We start from the raw sequence: 20,799 nt of genomic DNA on the forward strand, positions 1-20,799 counted from the left end.
GTATTTACTACTCCAAACTACTTGCTGTATTTATAAATTTGCTGTATGTACATTGTGGAGATTTAACACACACAGATGTAACACACACACTTGCCCCTCCATATCTGTCCGACCTCCTCCATGTTTCCATTCCCTCCCGCACCCTCACATCCTCTTCTTCCATCCACTTGACTGTCGCCTTTGTCCATCTTACCACTATTGGGAGCAGAGCATTCAGTTGCTCTGCTCCTCAGCTTTGGAACTCACTACCACCTGAGCTTAGAAATATTGAATCATTTTCACTTTTTAAATCTAAAATTAAAACGTATTTGTTTAAGACTGCTTTTTCTCTTTGATTACAATTGCTCTGTCTGATTTTAACTTTTGTATCTTACTTTTGTTTATAATCTGAGCTTTGTCTATTGTTCTGTGTTCTTGAGTGTTTAGAAAGGCGCCTACAAATAAATAAAATGTATTATTATTATTAAGTAAGTTGCTCAAGATTGCATGGATTCCTCAGAAATCCCTGAAATTGGATTTGTCAGTATTATGATGAGTTATATGATCTAACTGTACAGCATTATATGTAAGGGACATAAAAACAATAGTTTAAAAACATGGTATGATTTTTGTTTCCCATGTGATAAAAACAGTTTTTTTTTTGGGTTAAGAGCATGCCACTTACACCTTTGTACTTCTCAGATTTGCTACTGTTTTTATAAAGGACAGAATTAAAACAGAAAAGAAAAAAAAAAAAACAGCTTAATGTAGTTATTGTGCTACGAAGAGTAATAGTTACAGAGTCAGAGCTGAAATTATTGCAGTTGTCCATTACTTGTCACATTTAAAGAAATAATGAGATCTGTAATAACATATAACAGTTGTCTTCTTAAAGGTTGGTTTCTGCCTTGAGCCATACTTAGTTAGTATGGCCTCTGCCTCCCTGTTACCTTGTGGGTTAAGAAAACAGAAGAATGGACGGAGGTGTGAAATTCAAGTAAAAGTGAAATAACATTACATGAAAATAATCTGTGAAATAAATATGATTCTAAAGTTAAATGTGAACAGAGTAAAATAATATAGTATTGAGAGGTGCATTTCTATCAAAATGATAACATCTAAACCTTTATATAAGAGACTGAGGATGTGTCAGGCAGGACCTCAATGAACTCTCCTTGAAAGAGAAGTTAAGTGACCCTGTCATTGTTCATCTGTTCCTTTCTTATTAACAGAGACTTCCCTGACAGGGTGGCTGGAACTTTAAAATGAAGATGAATGATGAAAGCTCACTTTAAGTATACATGTATTTCAGTGTGTCTTCCAAAGTGACTTCAGAAACATGACACCAAAACAAGAAACTTAAAGGTATAAATGTGAAAGCTTAATGTGCTAAGAAAGTCTTTGGATCATAAATCTGTAGATGAAAATCCTATTTACCTAATAAGACAGCCAGAATTCCGACTGTATTAACAATAGAGAAAAAAATGCATGTTTTTAATAAAATGTCTAAATATACAACTTCATCTAGTTGTTACAGTATAAAGGAAGAAACTAATGTCAAGCTAATACAGTATGTACTTATGTGAATCTTCTGAGAAAATGTAGTAAGTTTACAATATGTACTGTACTATTGTAACACTATTGTGGACTGAGCACAATGGTGATCACCTGTAGGGCTAAAGTTTTCGACTGTTTTACTCATGTGATACCCTTCTACATATGAGATGATCAGATTATGACAACAGTGATACTGATTTATATAAAGATTTTGACTAGTGAGATATCTGGCCAGAGAACTTATAAATATGAATAGTAAATTGGCGGTATACTAAGAGATTAAAGGCAACAAAAAACACTTTAACTGTTCCCTTTAAAGTTGCAAAGAGTTACAGTATTCTTAAATTAAGCAAAATTTAAAAATGTGCAAAAGGGCCAATCCTGGTATTAAAAAAGGGCAGTAATGTTCAAAGACAAAGATAATAAAACCTGAGTCCTCCTTCTTATTTAATATAAGTTACATTCCTATTGTGGGGAAGATATCCTATTATTTTTGCATGTGGAATTAATTTGTTATTTATGCTCCTTAACATGCTTACTCAGTCTTACTTTAGCTTCATCACTTTTGGATAGAAGTAATTTTTAAACTTTTTTGTGTCAACCATTTAGGGAATATGGCACTATAAAATTAAAATTATACATTAAGAAGCTAGTACAAAAATTGCAGACCAAAGCAGTGTTTTTTGTGAAATATCGCTACTTTAAGCTGAATACAGTGTTGGAATTATTCCGTCTTTGATTTTATAAAAATCTAAACAAACCAATAGTTCACCCCAGCCCCTTAAACATTCACGTATACACACTGTGATAGATGGCTGGCAGCTCAACCTGGCCGGTATGCCCACAGAGTGGAAGGATGGGGGAAGGCAACCTCTTTGGGACACTGCTCCCCCGAAGACATTAGATGGCAACTTCCCTGCAGTGTAGCGGTGCTCTGGATTCCCACAGGGCACCATGGGACATGTAGTTTTATACCACAGCCCTGCTGGTTACAGTGGGTGCCAACAGTGGATGCTGCGAGAGAACCTGGGGAGTCATATCTTCACCATAGCCTGGAAGTACGAAGTCACGAGGATGGAAGCCCAGAAGTACTTCCGGGCTGACTAAAGAACTTAAGTTCTCCTTCTGACCCAGAAGTGCTAGCAAGTCATGTGAGAGGAAGTACAGAAGCACTTCCAGGTCGAGGACTATTTAAAGGAATGCTGAAGATCCAGCAGGTGAGCCAGAGTCGAGTGGGAGTGGATGTAAATTGATGGGAGGTGTGGAGGAGAAATGAAGAGAGACTATTGTGCTTTGTAATAATTATTTGCCTGTTTATTGTGGCTGTGGTGCTTAGAGAGCACTGTTTTTGAGAAGAAAAAGAATTAAAATACTTCTCAGTGTTTTTACCCTGTGTCCTAAGTGTCTCTCTATTGAGTTTAAAGGAGTAACAGTGCCACCTAGTGTTCACAACAGATTTGTTAAACATGCTGTCTTTTCAAAAGTGGTTGATGTTATGGAGAAGTTAAGCTTAGTTGATAAACTAAAAATCATTCAGTACAACAGAGAGGCTTTATACAATGGCTCTCCAATACATTTCAAAATACAGAAATAAAATACTGTGTAATTTACGGTTGCTTTACATTTGTTCCTTTGCACTGAGATAATATTACACAACAGTAAAATACATTATTGTGCTTTTAGTCAACAAAATAAATTCTGTGTTAACAGTTTATTGTGTTTTATATTTCACCTCCCATTTTTGATTCCTAAAGCTGCCATCAGGCTGAAGATAATGGAAATGCCAATCTTCTGAAACACAGAGGAAATGTAAAGAAACTCCTGTATTGTTGTCTCTTCAACCCTGTGATAATTCAAGTCAGCTACTCACAGACAGATGATTAATGAGAAGTTATGTCTAAATGAGCCACTGAACATTCTGCAACAAGTTGCATCTAACTACAATGCTGTATTTTAAACATATAAAATTGCTCAACAAACCACTATATTATATTGAATATTGAAATGTGACCACATTTGAACAGTCAAATCCATACTACCTCAAAAGAATGCATATTTTGATCCAAATCAATTTTAATGCATGAGCTTGTCTAAATCAAATGCTACTGACTGTATCTGATATAAAAATATCACCATTTAGAAGTGAACAACACAATTTAATAAAGCATGGCCTATGAATTTTTATTCACCCAACTCTTGTACAATATCCAAGTATCACTTTCTACCACATCCTTGGTAACTTATTCAATATACCTTTGCTTCTCTGTGTGAAGGAGCACCCACTGTATTAATTTAGCAAACACTAGCAGTCACTAGAACAGTACCTTAGATCATGACTGCTACCTCCTCCATTTAATCTCAAGCTCAATATGAGATAATATCTGTCAAAGTCATTTATATCAATAAAGAGAGTAACAGAAGTGATTAAGCCTTGGACCAACAGCAATCTTGATATGTTCAAGTTTTTCTTTGAAAATATTCAAACACACACTAAAACAAAGATTTGCCATAAGGCCTCTTAAGGCAAAAACCCCTTTTGATAAGACAGCAACTATACATTGTATTGATGCTGTGGTCAATATTCACACTTTTTGAAATTTGTCCATTAACACTAGAATCCCTGAAGCCTATGAAAAAATTTGTAATCCCGGGCCACCTTAAATTCCTTCACGCCTCTCCATCAGTGTCTTTTGTTTTGTACATGTGTCAATCAGCACAAGCAGCAAGCACCCTGCTGTCCCATCCCCCATTCCACCCGCCCCCTTTGACAGAACTGAACTCGGGCAAAAAGTTCTCCCAGTTCAAGCCAAGGCTCCTTATCTGCGCGTGAGATGCCTGGAGTTGTATAGGGTAAATAATACAGTATATCGATATTTGGAATACATACATTTCATGTGTGTTCCATGTCTACAAAGATCTGGGTAAGTGTAGGATGAAAGGAAATGCGAGGCAAGAAATGATGAACACATACCTAAAGCAGAAACTTTTTCCATGTTATACTAATAATGATGTGAAGTGTACAATGCGTGGAGACTTTAATCCAAATATCAAATAAACACATGTGCTTTTATTCAAGAATATAACCAAAGAAAAAAAAAATCATTTGATTTTACATGTCAATGGACTGGAAGTTGATACGTATTCTTGAATGGCGCAGAGGTAAGAACTGCTGCCTTATAACACAAAAGTCCCAGGTTTGAGTGTCTGTGCTATGAGCATTGAACTGACGCTATTATTATTATTATTACTATAATATGTTACAAACATACATTTGATTTGAGTCTGTAACACCCGGTGTAAATTTTGGCTACTTGCAATAGTTAGCACTTGTTTTTTTATTATTCAGTTTTATTCTGTCAGTGACGTTCACGTGTTACAACGAACTTGCCTCTCCGAGTTGATGGCATTTATCTCCATTCTTTTCACAAGAGCAGCAATAACCACAGTTGGTGCTGTGGCTGATGCCTGCTCAGAACCATTTGTTGTACTGGCAATCAAAGATAGAATGTCCCATGACCAGTATAACACTGGACAAAGGCAGGACCGTAGCAACTGACAGCTTCTTCACTGCGCTTTCGCTGGCTAATATACTGCTGCACCGCAACGCATCTCTGCTTGGCACCAAAAAGTAAAATGGGACTTCCACCTGGAGATAAACTCACTTCAGTACGTGGTTTTCGTAGGCTTCAGGGATTCTAGTGTTAAAAGACAATTGCTTGACTCACTAATGTCAGCTTTGTCACGATGTAGAAATTCCTAGTCAACAAGTGAATCAGTCCTGCAATTTCAGTATGAATAATTGTTCTCAGTAAGATAATCTCTGTAGTACAATAATTGAATCAGAGTAATGTCATTCCCCCTGTTTTGCTTACATACTTGCCGAAAAATGTTTGAGTAATTTCATATTTGAAAACAAGTAAAGGAAGGACCTTTAGATCTTACAGAAGATCCACGGAAGATTCGTATTTGGAAGTATTTTATAAGAATTGCAATCTGTGATTCAGATATTACATACAGTAACCATAAAGCAAGTTGCTCTGCATTCTACACTTTTTATTGTTTTTAAAATGTTATAAAATATGCCATGCCAACAGAAGTGAACACAGCACCATAAACAATGCTTGTTTCAGTTACTTACATACATTTTTCAAAAACACTATATTGGTAATAATTAAAAGACGAGTTAAAACATAAACATGACTCATCACTATTCTTGGGCACTCTAGTATGTCCGGCAGTACGTCTTGGATTAAGTGTTGTTTAAAACTCAGCTACATAAGTAATATCAAATTTTATAAAGAAAGAAAATATCCCAATGATGAAAATCACTTACTTCCAAAGTCCTGTACTGTAAAATTCTCCTTTGTTGATGGTTCTGGTAATGGCTTATAAGTAAATCTTTGACCATCACTAGGTGTGTCTTTGTCCTTTGCACTAACAATTTGAATAATCTGAAAAAAGAAATAGACAATATATTCTGATAAAAGAGTAATACAAAATGATTTTCACAGTTAAAAAAAAAATTCAGACACAAAACAGGAAACAGCCCCATTAACGCTTATCCACACTCCTAACCTAACACATTAGTCTCTGAGAAGTGTGAAGAAAGTACCCCAAGAAAATCTCACATAGACACATATAGAATATGGGAACTTGATACAGATAGTGACTCAACCAGATTTTTAACTAAGGATTATGGCGCTGTATTTCATATGTAATAGCAGCTCATTAAAAACATACAAGATGTTTCCAAACATAACAAACTCTTTATATTTCAGAATCAAATAAAACAATTGATGTATTGCACTAATATGCATTTTCAAGGTAAAATGTCAGACATCTTAGAAACAAATATATAACTGCCATTATTCAAAATTGTTTTAAAGTATATGACTTAATTTGATTATTTGTAAAGCATAATATTAAATGATGACAAATATTAACACTCTTTCTTTGCTGATAAAGTTACATTGAATTCTGTAATGCATCTGTTGTTAATGTGACAAATGCATGACCCTAGCAAATCTTTTCATGTTTTTCCATTGTTATACTGTTAAAAGAAGAGTGCAGTACAGCAGTGTAGTGCATAGTTCTGCTGCTTCTGATTTTGGGAAAACAGTGTGATTAATGGGACGGGATCCAGTTATTCAACGGGACACTGTTTATGTAATCAATACTCTAAAATTACTGGACTTGAGTAGCCAAATGGCTAGTCTACCTTAAATGGTAAATTCCTCTGTATTTGACTGTATAAACTCATTCCTTTTAATGTTCATCTTATTCACTTTATTAAATACAACATTTGATGACATCAAAGACATCAATTAGTTGTTGTTAGTTCAGAATGCAGCAGCAATAATCCTAAACAGCAAAAGAAAATCGGAGTATATCTCACCAGTTTTAACACTGGTATATTGGTTACCAGTGTCCTGTAGAATCAATTTTCAAATAGTAATAATGTTATCATTAAAGCTATGAATAGGCTTGCTACTTTCTCCATTTTGGAGTGCTTGTCCACTTATATTCTTGGTCATATCTAGATCTTCAAACCCTGGTTTGCTTATTATTCCAAGAGCTAAGCATAAAAGTTGGGGTGAAGTGGCTATTGCCGTTATGCACCAACAATCTGGAATACTTTATCAACAGGGATATGCCAGACTAATATCAGGGAACATTAAAAAAAACTTTAGCTGCATTATAGTTCCACTTCTAATAGATTATAAATAACTTGAAATATCATATACTTCTTGGAGTTGCAATCATTATTAACCTCTACTTTTCTGTGTTTTAATTTCTGGTTTTCTCTAGTGGCATTTTGTACCTGTGATGTTTGGAGGAATCTGGACACTCCAAACGTAGTCAAGACCCACTGCATTATATCTTCTATGATATAGCAATAGTAACAACTTAATCACAGTTATGCTGTGGAGAATACCCAGTGAGGGTTGGGTGTTTTTTGGCCATGGTACCAATGCAGATTTTTGTTTCCAGTTGGATTTTGTTATTTTTACTTTCCTCCCTTTGCCATCTGACCATAGTATCAGATCTATCATTATGATCATGATTGACTTAAAAATAAATGGATAAATAAAGACTCTACTTTGTCTGTTAGTGGCATAAACCATATTACCATATATACTCACATATAAGTCAGGTCTTGAAATCCAAAAAAATCGATCATAAAATCATACCCCGACTCATACACCCGTTCAAAAATGCAACATTTAATTTTTTTTTTTTACATCTTCTTGCCTCATCCAATCTCACATCAGTTTCTCAGACACACCAAATTTTGTTGCAGCAGCACAGTTACCAATTTCTTTCGCTATTTCAATGACTTTAATACCAGCTACACGTTTTCTTCTGATCGAACGCTCCATCGTAAATAAGTGATGCTCTTATGATAAAGGTGTATAAGGGTGTAATATACAAAAAACACAAATCAGTGCAAACATTGCTCAGGTATTACTGTGTGGTCACATAGGCACAATAGTGAGAGAGAGAGAGAGAGGTTAGGAGCATGCACTGATACAGAGAATTGCCACCCCCACATAGATAAAAAAGCAGTGTGCTCCATGGTTACTCTCAAAGGTGGGTGTCAGCATACCATAATCCCTTGTACCTATAGCGTGAGTTTTCCACATTCTACTTACTGTATACAACCGCTATTATAAAATACCAGAAATTATACTGTAAAATCAAGTACCGACTTCTCCGCGGGAGAACTTATCCTTAAGTATATATGGTATGTAACTGAACATTTATTTATTTTTATTTACAATTTTTGGTATTTCATTTATTCACTCATATACCTATTTATTAATAACTTGTTGTTTGTTTTCTTGCATATTTTCTTTAACCTCTTGTAAAGGACTTTGGGCTACACACCTTGTATAAAAATATGATATAAAAATAAATTTTGTTCTTGTTTTGTGCATTATGACAACTGGCTTTTATCCCTTCAACATGTCTAATATTTCCAAATAATATTGAAAATGCTAAATATTTCTCTTTTTTTTAAACATACATTTGTAGTATGTATTTATTTTTGCAGCAGCATTCCTCCAGATTTGGTTGTACAAAAGCACCAATAAAGCTCAGTTTTGTACTTATAACTTATTTAATTCCTAACATATGCTAAAAAAGGACCATAAAGTCATGAATTGTGATGTACAATGAGGCAACATTCACCCCTCAGTTCATCAACCTGCCCCTTTTCAGAATCTACTTAATCCAATTTTACAGCCGTGAAGATATTAATTTATTCCAACAGAACCAACCATACATGTCATGTTTGCTCCTGGAGGACAGGACATTAATTTTCCTCCTTTCTTGAGCATTTTTTTGATAAAAATCAGTCTTATGTCTTTAGGAGCATAGCATTATAGAATTATTATTGTTATTATTGGGAAATCTGAAAATAAAACACATTCATTTCCAAAGTTTTCCAGTATGTATTAATAGACATTAAAATATTCTTTATTGATTTGTTGAGGTTTGGAACCCACATTTCTGATTCTGTTTGTGGTGAAACTCTCATACTGTACACACACCCACACTTATTCATACTCAAATCAGAATTGTCTGTCAACCTAACACATACTGTATATTTGGGATAAAGGAGGAAACTGGAATAAGAGAAGAGAATATACACAGACACAAGGAAGAATGTGAAGACTCCACACAGATAGTGTTCAGGTTGGGATTCAAACCATCCTCTTAGTGGAGTGAGGCTGAAGGACTAATATCTGCATTGTGGTGCCAACAATTAAAATTGCTGGATAGATTTGCAGATTCCATTTTTGGCATACCGAGTGTAATTGTTCTTTATTTCACATTAGAAATTAAGCCAAATCTAATTTTCAATACAACTGAGACTGGTGACGTACCTTTGGTAGCTTTCGTAAATAGATGTAAGGATGAGTGAATACCCAATAAATTCAGAATTGTACCTGTAAAGTGTGTAATGCTGTCTTGTGCCAGCACCCTAATCATGATAATGCTTGGTAAGCTGAAGTGTGTTCTATTAAGAGGGGAAATTACATTTTTGTCTCACACACTTCACACCTTAAATTTAAATAAAGATTTGAAGAATGTTGCTTCCATAAAGCCCACATGGTGTACAAAACATACAAACAGAACACTGGATTAAATCCCAGAGCAATAACTATGTGATATTTTAATCACGGTATATTTACAATATACAGTATTTGCAGTTTTAAACTGAAGCTTGCAAAGTGGTAAAACCTAATAAAATGAAAGATAAACTGATTTATTAATTAGTAACAATATTGTTTCTGCATTATTTTCACATCCTCAGTGAAATTGTGCAGAATACGTAATATGCTTTTCTCAGTAATTTAGATTATTAAAATGTGTATAACAACCCTCAACTTAGTCTTAAGAAGTTTTTTTTGAGACTTTTTCATGACATGCTCAATTTCTTTTTTATCTAGACAAAAACTGGATTTTATGGTATGTGAAATTTTCTTTTTATAAGATGCTGCAAGCCTGTTTCTAGCTCATGGGTCAGGACTAGTTGAACAAGATTCTATCATTAGAACACCGTTAATGTGCAACCTGAACGTTTTTGAGTTTAGCAACGGGGCTTGAAGGCTTTGTCCCTTTATTCTCAGCATTAAATGGATGGAGCTAAGTGGCATCTTGATATTCACCCAGTGCTAATGAGAATCACCAAATGGTACTGAATTTGAAAAAAATACAAAACAAACTTTACATGTGCACTTTCTTCTTCTTAACAACAGAAATCAGCAGTGTAATACTCCTGTTTCAAAGAAGCTTGGAGTGCTGGTGCGGAGACAGCAGGTATATAGAAAATTGTTTTTTTCAATTGTTTGCAAGCCTTGTCCGGTCCTGCAAACACAAGGCAGTATGGGTGTTGCTATCAGGCAGCCTCAATGTCTTGTGTTTGAGTTGTCCAGTTTGCGTAGTTTGCATTTGCTGCCTGTGTTTTTGTGGCCTGTCCTTTTAACCTTAAAGCCATTTGATATTAAATTTGAGGTGTTTCTGTTTCAATTTAACCAATACGTTTTCCTGATCAGTAAGGGTGTACATTTGTCTAATGTGTAAATCTACAGTATATTGTGGCATTCTGCTAGATGACGATTATGGGTATCATAATGATCTGATGCCAGTGAGATCAGGCATCAGCATTCTATTTGATTCATTTTTCTGTGATGCAAATGATGTGTGAACTCGCATGTCTTACTAGTCATTGGAAAAAGAGGAACAGATATTATTATTTAAGTATGTAAATGGTACGTAAATGTTAACGTTAGATTAGTAAGTCTGTGCACATAAAGGAAAACTGACACCTTGAACAATTAATCAAATTGTATGCATGTCATGAGTTGTTGCTGCTTTGACGCTGCAAATACATACTACAATAGAATATGAAAAATCCAACTAACTTCAGTTAGGTACAGAATATGTTTCAGATAGATGAATGCATTTAAAGCTTTTTCATTCTGAGACCATGGACTGTGAATTGGTTATAAGATAAATAAAATGAACAGAACTCAAAGGATAAAATGACCCTTCCATCCATTTGCTACACCAGTGGCTATGCTTCAAGATTAAGCTAAACTTCTAGAAAACATGAATGAATTAAATATTGGAACAAATACATTTTCAAACATATCAGAACTTGAAAGTTACATTATTTAATGAAGGTATTTATAGTTTATTACCATTTGATTATGTAGTAATTTTTTGAAATCAACATACTTGCTTGTAAAATGAGACTGTAAAACATTAGCTGATTGGTTTTTTTTTCAGGTAAAATTAAATATATTTTAATGCAAACAGGGTATTGTTTTACAAGGAAAATCACGGTCTAGGACCGAAATAATGTCAATTTTTCCCCATTTGTTAGAAACAAGTTGTTATTTTATATGAAAGATGATGGATACCTGTCCTGGTTTTGAATTTTCACACACAAAAGTCTCATATGGTACTGAAAATTCAGGTGGAAACTCATTAACATCCAAGACATGGATTGTAACTTCAACTTTGCTGGACAGCACAGGGTTATCTACATCAAGAAAAAAGCACATAATTAGTTTTAATTACATTTCCAACACTGTCATCTAAAAAGATTACTTTGACACAGAATTGGTAAAGGGTAATCTATAAAAAAGCAGTCATCTTTTATTGTATTATCTTAAGTTAAAAAATAGCAATTTTACCAAAGCACACTTGCAAACAAGAAACAAGCAGATACATAAAGCTTGAAATACTGTGGTGTATGCTTCTATTTAGTTATTGGACAGGCTTAGGCAAGCCATCCTGCATGAATGTAAGATTTTAAATTTCCCTAAATTCTTTAATTTATTTTAGTATTTACAGAAATATTATTATAAGTACACATTTACCTGTGAGAAAGAAAGAGTGTCTTTTTTACCTACCTGGGGTAAAACATTAGTATGGTCCTAAACATGTTCTTGTACATGGAGAAAAATATTTTCATGAAGCACATATTTAATAAATATTAGACTAGATAAGATAAACTTTATTAATCCCAAGGGGAAATTAAACACATACAGTAGCAAAAACTTAAAAAAAACTACAGCCTCACAGGACAATTAATAAAATCAATCAACAGATAGATAGATAGATAGATAGATAGATAGATAGATAGATAGATAGATAGATAGATAGATAGATAGATTGAAAGCTAATGTATATTGTGCATTAATAGCAAAATGAACTTAAACTGTATAAGTATTTAGCCTGGGATGTTGGGAGGAAGCATTGAACTTTCTGATAGCAGCAGGCAGAAAGGCTCCCCAGAGTTGCTTCTTAGCACAATGTGAGGGAATGAGTCTGTAGCTAAAAGTTCTCCAGACAGTGCCTCCTGAAGTGGATAGAGGAGATTGTTCACATTGGCATATATTTTTGCCACCATTCCCTTTCCCACAACAGCTTCTAGAGTGTCCAGGGTTAGCTCAGTAGTGGAGCAGGCTTTCCTGATAAGTGTGTTTAGGCATTGTGCATCTTTTGAATTAAGCTGTTTTTCTCAGAGACCGCAGTGTAGAATAATACAGTAGGTACTACAGACAAGTAAAACATTTCCAGCAGCTCGCTGCCTACATCAAAAGACCTGAGTCACCTCAGAATGTACAGTCTGCTCTGGCTCTATGTTGTCAGAGCAGTCTAGTTTATTCTTTATGTGAACCCCCAGATACTTGTAGCTCTGTACCTCTTCCATGTCTTCCCACTGAATGGTAATTGGTCTCAGAGGAATGCCCACCACTAACTTTTTTCTCTAACTGATGATGAGCTTCAGGTGGTTCTCCCTGCACCCGAAGATGTAGTCCTGCAGAAACCTCCTGAACTCTGACTCAATTCCATTATTAATGCAGCCTATGATGGAGGAGCCATCTGAGAATTTCTGTAGATAGCAAACGTTGGTATTGTACTGGAAGCCGGTTACATAGAGGGCAAACAGGAAGGAAGACAGGACAGCTCCTTAAGGTGCTCTAGTATTACACACCATTATTTTTAAAGCATAGTCTTTGAGCCTCACAAACTGTTGTCTGTTGGTCCAGTAGTCCATGATCCCAGGGACTATGTTGGCAACAAGATCAAATGCCTTGAACATTTTCTACAGTTGATGAGGCAGAATGGTGTTAAATTCACAGGAAAAGTCAAAGAACATCATCATGACTGTGTTGCTGGCATTGTCCTAGTGGGAGCAGGCCCTGTGGAACATGTAGATCAGAGCATCCTCCATACCTACTGTGTATTTGTCTGATAGGCAAACTGCAGAGGATCTACTGTAGATGTTCAGAAACCAGGGGTCATATTTAGGGCCAGTCTTTCAAAGGTCTTCATGATGTACGTATGAATTAAGCACAATAGGTCTGAAGTCCTTGGTTCACTGGAATGCACTTTCTTTGACACTGGAACCACATAGGATTTTTACCTCAACTGGGGAACCGTCTGCAAACTCAGGGAAAGGAGAACATGTACCAAAAGACCTTACAGAGCTGGTTGGCCTATGTTTGCAGCAATCTGGAGCTCATTTTATCTGGAATGATGCTTATATTATGATACAGAAGCAGAAGTGGGACATTGCCACAGCAAGTATAGATTATACTTCAACGTAATAATGTCACATTTTCTAGTTTACATTTAAAACATCCAAACACATCTCAATGGTACCCAGAAATATGGCAAAAGACAAAACTGTAACTGAACTATATTTTTCTTGCTGACATCCTAAAGTTGAAAGCTTTTGAGAAAAAAGTAAATATGTAGTAGCTTCATTGCATTTTTCCAGGTGGTGGTAGACATGCACCACCTACTCAAAGCATCATGATGCTCCAACAATGATGGACTGAAAGCCAGAAGTCTATGTGACCATCATCATCAAATCCTTCCATGAGAACTCTAAATCCAAAGAGGACTGTTTCATTTATGTTAGGTAGAATGCCCAGAGGGGACTGGGCGGTCTCATGGCCTGGAATCCCTGCAGATTTTATTTTTTTTCTCCAGCCGTCTGGAGTTTTTTTTTGTTTTTTCTATCCACCCTGGCCATTGGACCGTACTTATTCTATGTTAATTAATGTTGACTTATTTTATTTTTTACTGTGTCTTTTATTTTTCTATTCTTCATTTTGTTAAGCACTTTGAGCTACATTTTTTGTATGAAAATGTGCCATATAAATAAATGTTGTTGTTGTTGTTGTTGTTGTTGTAAGGTGTTAAAAAATTTATTAAATTACATAGGGCTCAACATCGCTAAAATGGCTGACCTGACCTGATTTTATTTCAGCATTTAGTATGAGATCAAATACAGTACCAGATATGATGTGCTACATCTCAACAGTCATGTGAAAGATGTTTGCATGTATATCTAATAATGTCTAGGCACAGGAATACTATACAAATGATATAGTATTTTTGATGGTTTACTAGACAATCATATTTTTACACATAAGTATATACTGAATATCAGGTATGGGATAGTGTAGAAAGTTGAGAATTGAAAATGAAACCTGTAGGGAGCTTAGGTTTGCCACAAAGAACAACGGATCAAGGAGAAGGAAGTTTAATGAGGGTATGGTGTCCAGAAGGAGAGCTAAGTAAGACAGTTTTATGAAGCCGGTGTTAAAAATAATGTCATTGTGTACCAAGGCTGGGGAAAACATAAATGTTTAATTTTTGTATTATATTGCTATGTGTCCAGTAGCCCATCATTTTTAAACAATCAATATCAGGCATTGTATTTAGTAAACTGGCTCCTGATTTTAATGTCATAAAAAAACTAAAATTAGATTCATGTTACTGTGAAAATAAAATAAAATATGAAACTAGAAGAATAAAAAAATATTTTTTGTGCAGTGCTAACAATGGCATAATACCAACATTATTTTCATGTTATAAAATATTTACTATAATTAAGACACTAGCTGCATACCTGCATGCATTCATATAAAAGCATAAGAATAATTAACATAAATAAAATGACTTACTTAGAGATGCTTAATAAAGTGATAAAAATATATTGTTTTATGATGTGCAAAAAATAATTTTGAATTTAACATTAGCCATTATGTTGTTCAAATTTTGTAAATATTCTGGATAGAAATCATGGCTCAAAATATTTTCTTAAAATCACAGTAAATTAGTTCCATCTTGAGGCTAGATATTGAAATTACCACTGTGTATTTTTTTCTTATCTACATTTCATTTTCTTGCATACAATCTATAAATTCATCTATTTTATTAGAGCTGCAGGGAGTAAAAGTCTATCCAGGTAGTAATGATCAAAACCATGACAACAGCCCAGTCCATCAATATAATATACTATATATTATACACTTTTTGTAAAAAAATCAGCTTGTGTATGTACTTTATTTTATTTGGTTTAAATAATGACTCATGCTTTGGCATCTACAGCAGAAGAGGTTTAGTACAACATAACCAGATACCAGTGGCAAGGCTGATAGTGCTATTACAAGCTCTCCTGCTAGAGGTAACCAACCTTTTTCGTAGTCTAAGCACAGTGTGAGGAGAGCTCTGATGTGTGTGTACGTCAAGAAAACTGCATATCCTGATGGTACAACAAGTTATATGATAAAGGTCTGTGCTAACCAGCTAGTTCCTGTGTTTATCACTATATTTAATTCATCTCTGGTCCTGTTTGTAGTCCCTGCTTGCTTCAAAACTTCCACAATTGCTCCTGTCCCCAAGAACTTCTCCCCAACCAGCTTGAATGACTACCAGCCTGTAGTTCTCACCTCACTAATGTTTTGAATGTCTGATTAAGGACCACATCTGCTCCTGCCTTCCTAAAGACATGGATCAAATTAATTTTGCATACCAAGCAAACAGATCCTAAGATGATGACATTTCCAAGGAGTTAGACTACACTCCTTTCCACTTGGACACTGTTACAATTGCTATGTGAAGCTATTTTTAATGATTTTTAGCTCAGCCTTGAAGACAATTGTTCCCAGCTGACTAGCAAAAGAATTACAGAATCTGGGTTTCTGCTACATCCTATACACATGGATCTCAGACTGGAAAACACACCTATGGCTCCGTTACTCTGAACACTGGTGCCCCCAAGGGACGTGTTCTTAGTGTTTTTGCTGTACTCACTATACACACATGATTGTTTAGGTTTAGTTAGATTTTATTATCCCATATACCACTCAAACACCATTGTAAACTTTGCTGATACAATTGTTATATGCCTTTAACAGCAGCAACAATGTTAAACCCTACCTAGACAAAGTTATTGGTCTGTCACTATTGTGTCAAGAAAAAAGTCTGTCCATCAAAGTCTGCAAAACAAAGGAGCTTATAGTGGATTTTACCAGCAAGAACAAAACATAAAAAACTGATTGTACACCTCTTTTCATTAATGGTATTGCAGTGGAGAAGGCCGAGTGTTTCATATACCTAGGAATGAACATCAGAAGTGACTTCACATGGTCCACACACACAAACATTCTGATGAGAAAGATGAGGCAGTGCCTGTATCATCTCAGACAACTGAAGAAATACAGAATGTCAAAAACAATCCTGACGTCCTTCGTTGAAAGCATTCTGGCAGGATGCCTCACTGCCTGGCAGACAGAGAGTTGTGCACTCGTGTGAGAGCATCATGGGGATATCACTAACATCCCCACAGGACCTATATACAAAAAGGTGCACTATAAAGGTAGCCAAGATCATGAACGACTGTCGCCCTTTCTACAGCCAGTTTAAATGGCTAAGATTTGACAGGTGCCTGTGTTACCTTAAATAATGAACAGAAAGTCTGAGATAGAGCTTTATTTCCCTGGAGATAAAAACAAAAAATGGTCATCTTGTCATGCATTCCTCAAAATTATAAAAATATTTATATTTTTTAACTGTTATTTATTATTTAAGAATTATTATACCTCTATCTGCATCTTTTAATTCTTATATCCATTTTCAATTTATATTTTTAATATAATTGCACAGTGCGGGATGCTTACTGCCTTTCTCTATATATCCTTGAGTGTGTACATGTGACAAATGAATAAAATCTCGAATCTAGTAATATACAGAGTGAGTCAAAATTATGTTAACATTTGAATAGCAGAAACAATTTATTCACAAAACATACTTCATATGTGCAAGGTGATTTACAGGAATGTCTTAACCTGTTCACCATCATGTTCAACACATGTACCATATGTAGCACATACATTGTCCACAAAAATTGTATATAATTATATACAAAGCATTGCCACTAGTGTTAACATAATTTTGACTCACCCTGTCTTTCCCTCAATCTGATTTTGAGCTGAAAGCTGATCCTCCGGCTACGACGTTGGATATCTCTGGGCCCACAGTCCTTGAGGCTGATCCTCCAATTAGCTGTGAACCACCCAATCTCACTGAGATTGCACAGGTGGTGAACCAGCTGAGGGGAGGAAAGGCTGTAGGGATCTGTGGTATCCAGGGTGAACTTCTCCAGGCTGGTGGTAAGGCTGTCCTCCTGGCATTGCAAGCAATCTTTGCTTCCATTTGGAAGACTGGCATCATACCAACTGAATGGAAAACGGGACTTGTCATCCCTATCTGGAAAGGGATGGGTGATCGCCTGGATTGCAGAAACTACAGGGGGATAACACTGCTCTCGGTGCAAGGTAAGGTCCTTGCTAGGGTCGTCCTCAATAGGATCCATGATCACTTACTCACCTACCAGTGACCAGAACAGTCTGGTTTTACGCCTAAGAAGTCTACAGTCGACTGCAGCCTGGCACCAAGGGTTCTCATGGAGCGCAAAAGCGAATATCGGTAGAGTTTCTTTGCAGCCTTTGTCAATTTTTTGTAAAGTGTTTGATTCAGTTGATGAAGCTGCCCTGTGGGACATCCTGAGGGTTTGGGGAATCCCCTCGAGGTTGCTGGATATCATGGCCGGCCTGTACACTGGTCCCGTGAGTGCTGTGCAGAGTGGAGGCAGTACCTGTGTTTTTTCCCATTGATTCTGGGGTTCATCAGGGGTGTGTTCTTGCTCCTACTCTGTTCAATGCATGTATGGACTGGGTGTTGGGCAAGGTCGTAGGGTCCAGCGGCTGTGGGGCATCTGTTGGTGAAGTAAGATTTACAGATCTTGACTTTGCTGACGATGCTGTGATCTTCACAGAGTCAATGGAGGCTCTGATTGGGGTGCTCGAGAGACTGAATGAGGAGTCTGAGTGTCTGGGCTTGCGAGTGTCCTGGATAAAAACCAAGATCCAGGCCTTTAATGTCCTCTTGGGCACAGCCATCAGCAGTGTGTCTTTTGCGGAGAGAGTGTTGACCTTGTCAAGAGGTTTACTTACCTTAGCAGTAACATTCATGTCTCTGGTGACTCTTCCTATGAAGTCAGTAGACAGATTGTGAGAGCATGGGGGGTCATAAGGTCGCTGGAAAGGGGTGTGTGGCACTCCCGATATCTATGCAAAAGGATGAAGGTCCAAGTCTTTAGAGTTCTGGTGTTTCCTGTCTTGCTATATGGTTGTGAGACATGGACGCTATCCAGTGACCTGAGATGAAGACTGGACTCCTTTGGTACTGTGTCTCTCCGGAAAATCCTTGGATACTGTTGGTTTGACTTTGCGTCAAATGAGTGGTTGCTCATGGAGTCCCGAATGAGGCACATTACCTGCATTGTGAGGGAGCGTCAGTTACAGCACTACGGGCATGTGGTGCATTTCCCCGAGGGCGATCCGGCTCACAAGATCCTCATTGTTGGGGACCCAAGTGGCTGGACCAGGCAAAGGGTTTGCCCATGTAACACCTGGCTGCAGCAGATAGAGGGTCATTTCCAGAGGGTGGGACTGGACCATGTGTCTGCCCTGAGGGGTTGCCAACCAGGATTCCGGGTTGTTTCGTCGTGTAGTGGGTGCGGCAACGCACTGTACCAGTGCATGCTCCCCAACTTGACTTGACTTGACTTGATTTTGAGCATGGGCTGCCATGAGGTACAAAAGTTTAATATTGTTGCCTCACAAATCCTGCATTTTGGGTTAGAGCCAATCAATCCAATAGATGACTTAGGTGGCCATCTAGGACGCTGTCACCTGAAGGGAGCCATTTAAGAAAGTGAAGGGGTGCATACTCTGGACACCTGTGTTGGAGCCACCCCCTCTATTTTTCAAGTTTATTAATACTGAATGTGTACTATGGACAATTAGGGGTGCCATTCTGGTAACTTAAGGGGCACCTGCTGCTGACATCAAATGCCCCTCCCCATGCCTAGGGCTCCATTTGGGCACTTTGCTCAGTTGATGTCTGTGTGCTGTGTGCACGCTCTCTGTGTGGTTTTTTCAAAGATCCAAGTTCAGAGTAAGTGGGTTCTGCAATGCACTGGGACCCCATCAAGAGCTGGTTCGTTTTTCTTACCCCACCTTGTCACCAACCTGCATAACACAGGTTTCAAAATGATATGTTATGTTATGATTTTCAGCAGCTACAGTATAACATAAAATTAATAGTTACAGTACTTTATCAATTGTAAATATACTTTTCAGCTACAATTCACAGGAATCTAAAGATGCTTTCTTTTTTTTAAAGTGTTGCAAAAAACAGATCTGAGGAAAATAAAATCAGTTTTATAGCTTTACATTTTCAACACTGTAATTGAAAATTAGTTGTATAAGGCAGACTACTTTATTTGGGAAGTGGGTCTAAAATATTTTACATGACTGCACACATGACAGCTTGTAATTCTCACATCACTAGCGCCCATACAATTTGCACAAAATGCTTGCAGCTATTCCTAGGAACTGCACACCCCTACTATTTGCATACATTTATAGAGAAACATTTAATTAACCATTACCACAAGTCTAGTTTTGCTAGATGCAACTCCAGATTAAGCACCACTAATCAAGCGTATATTATAATTTCATAGTAATCAAGTGCATTTAGGAAAGTTTTGTCAGTTTAAAAGGCATACTGCTGTGCTTGATTCTCCATGAAAGAGTGCAAATTTGCTGAATTATCTTTAAAAGGCATGCAAGCTAACAGTGTATCCTTTATAATAGTACATTTATAATATTTTTGATAAGTCAAATTCTTTAGCAATAATTTTAGAAATTTTATTTCAATTTTTAATGCTGACTCAACATATTCTATATAGCCTTCACAAAACATGAAGTATATCATTAACTGCTTTTATAAATCACATTGTTCTTTCTGATACAGTTACAGAAATGATGGCAATTTCAACAGGTGAAGAACTCCATCTTCAATGATATTTATTTTGTAAAGGGGATTGGAGTAAAATTTTGAAATAATTACATTAAATGTCTAATGTTACTTAGCATAAGGTAAATCATTTTATGATTCTCTAAAGCAGGGGTGCCCCAAGTTTTTCGGCTTGCGAGCTACTTTATCAATGACCAGGTCGAAATGATCTACCTACTTTAAAAATGCTGTACAGTAATCTCTCGCTATATCGCGCTTCAACTTTCGCGGCTTCACTCTATCGCAGATTTTAAATGTAAGCATATCTAAATATATATCACGGATTTTTCGCTGGTTCGCGGATTTCTGCGGACAATGGGTCTTTTAATTTATGGTACATGCTTCCTCAGTTGGTTTGCCCAGTTGATTTCATACAAGGGACGCTATTGGCGGATGGCTGAGAAACTACCCAATCAGAGTACGTATTACGTATTAAATAAAACTCAATGATATACGATATGCTTCCCACGCAGTACTTCGCATACTTAAAAGCTCTAACAGCACCTATTGATTTTTGATTGT

At 36.4% G+C, this 20,799-nt stretch overlaps 1 protein-coding gene across 6 annotated transcripts in view; it reads right to left on the minus strand.

Moving 5' to 3' along the window:
* Positions 1 to 20,799, minus strand: part of LOC120530413 (cadherin-12-like) — an 802,688-nt gene that overhangs the window by 15,647 nt on the left and 766,242 nt on the right. For all 6 annotated transcript variants that reach the window (XM_039754905.1, XM_039754904.1, XM_039754907.1 and 3 more), the window contains 2 exons: positions 11,469 to 11,590; positions 5,870 to 5,987 (listed from right to left, as the gene is read on the minus strand). In XM_039754905.1, the coding sequence (XP_039610839.1) occupies positions 5,870 to 5,987; positions 11,469 to 11,590 (240 nt within the window). The remainder of the gene's footprint in view (positions 1 to 5,869; positions 5,988 to 11,468; positions 11,591 to 20,799) is intronic.

Source organism: Polypterus senegalus, chromosome 5 (assembly GCF_016835505.1).
Source record: "Polypterus senegalus isolate Bchr_013 chromosome 5, ASM1683550v1, whole genome shotgun sequence".
In the NCBI taxonomy this organism is placed as follows: domain Eukaryota; kingdom Metazoa; phylum Chordata; class Cladistia; order Polypteriformes; family Polypteridae; genus Polypterus; species Polypterus senegalus.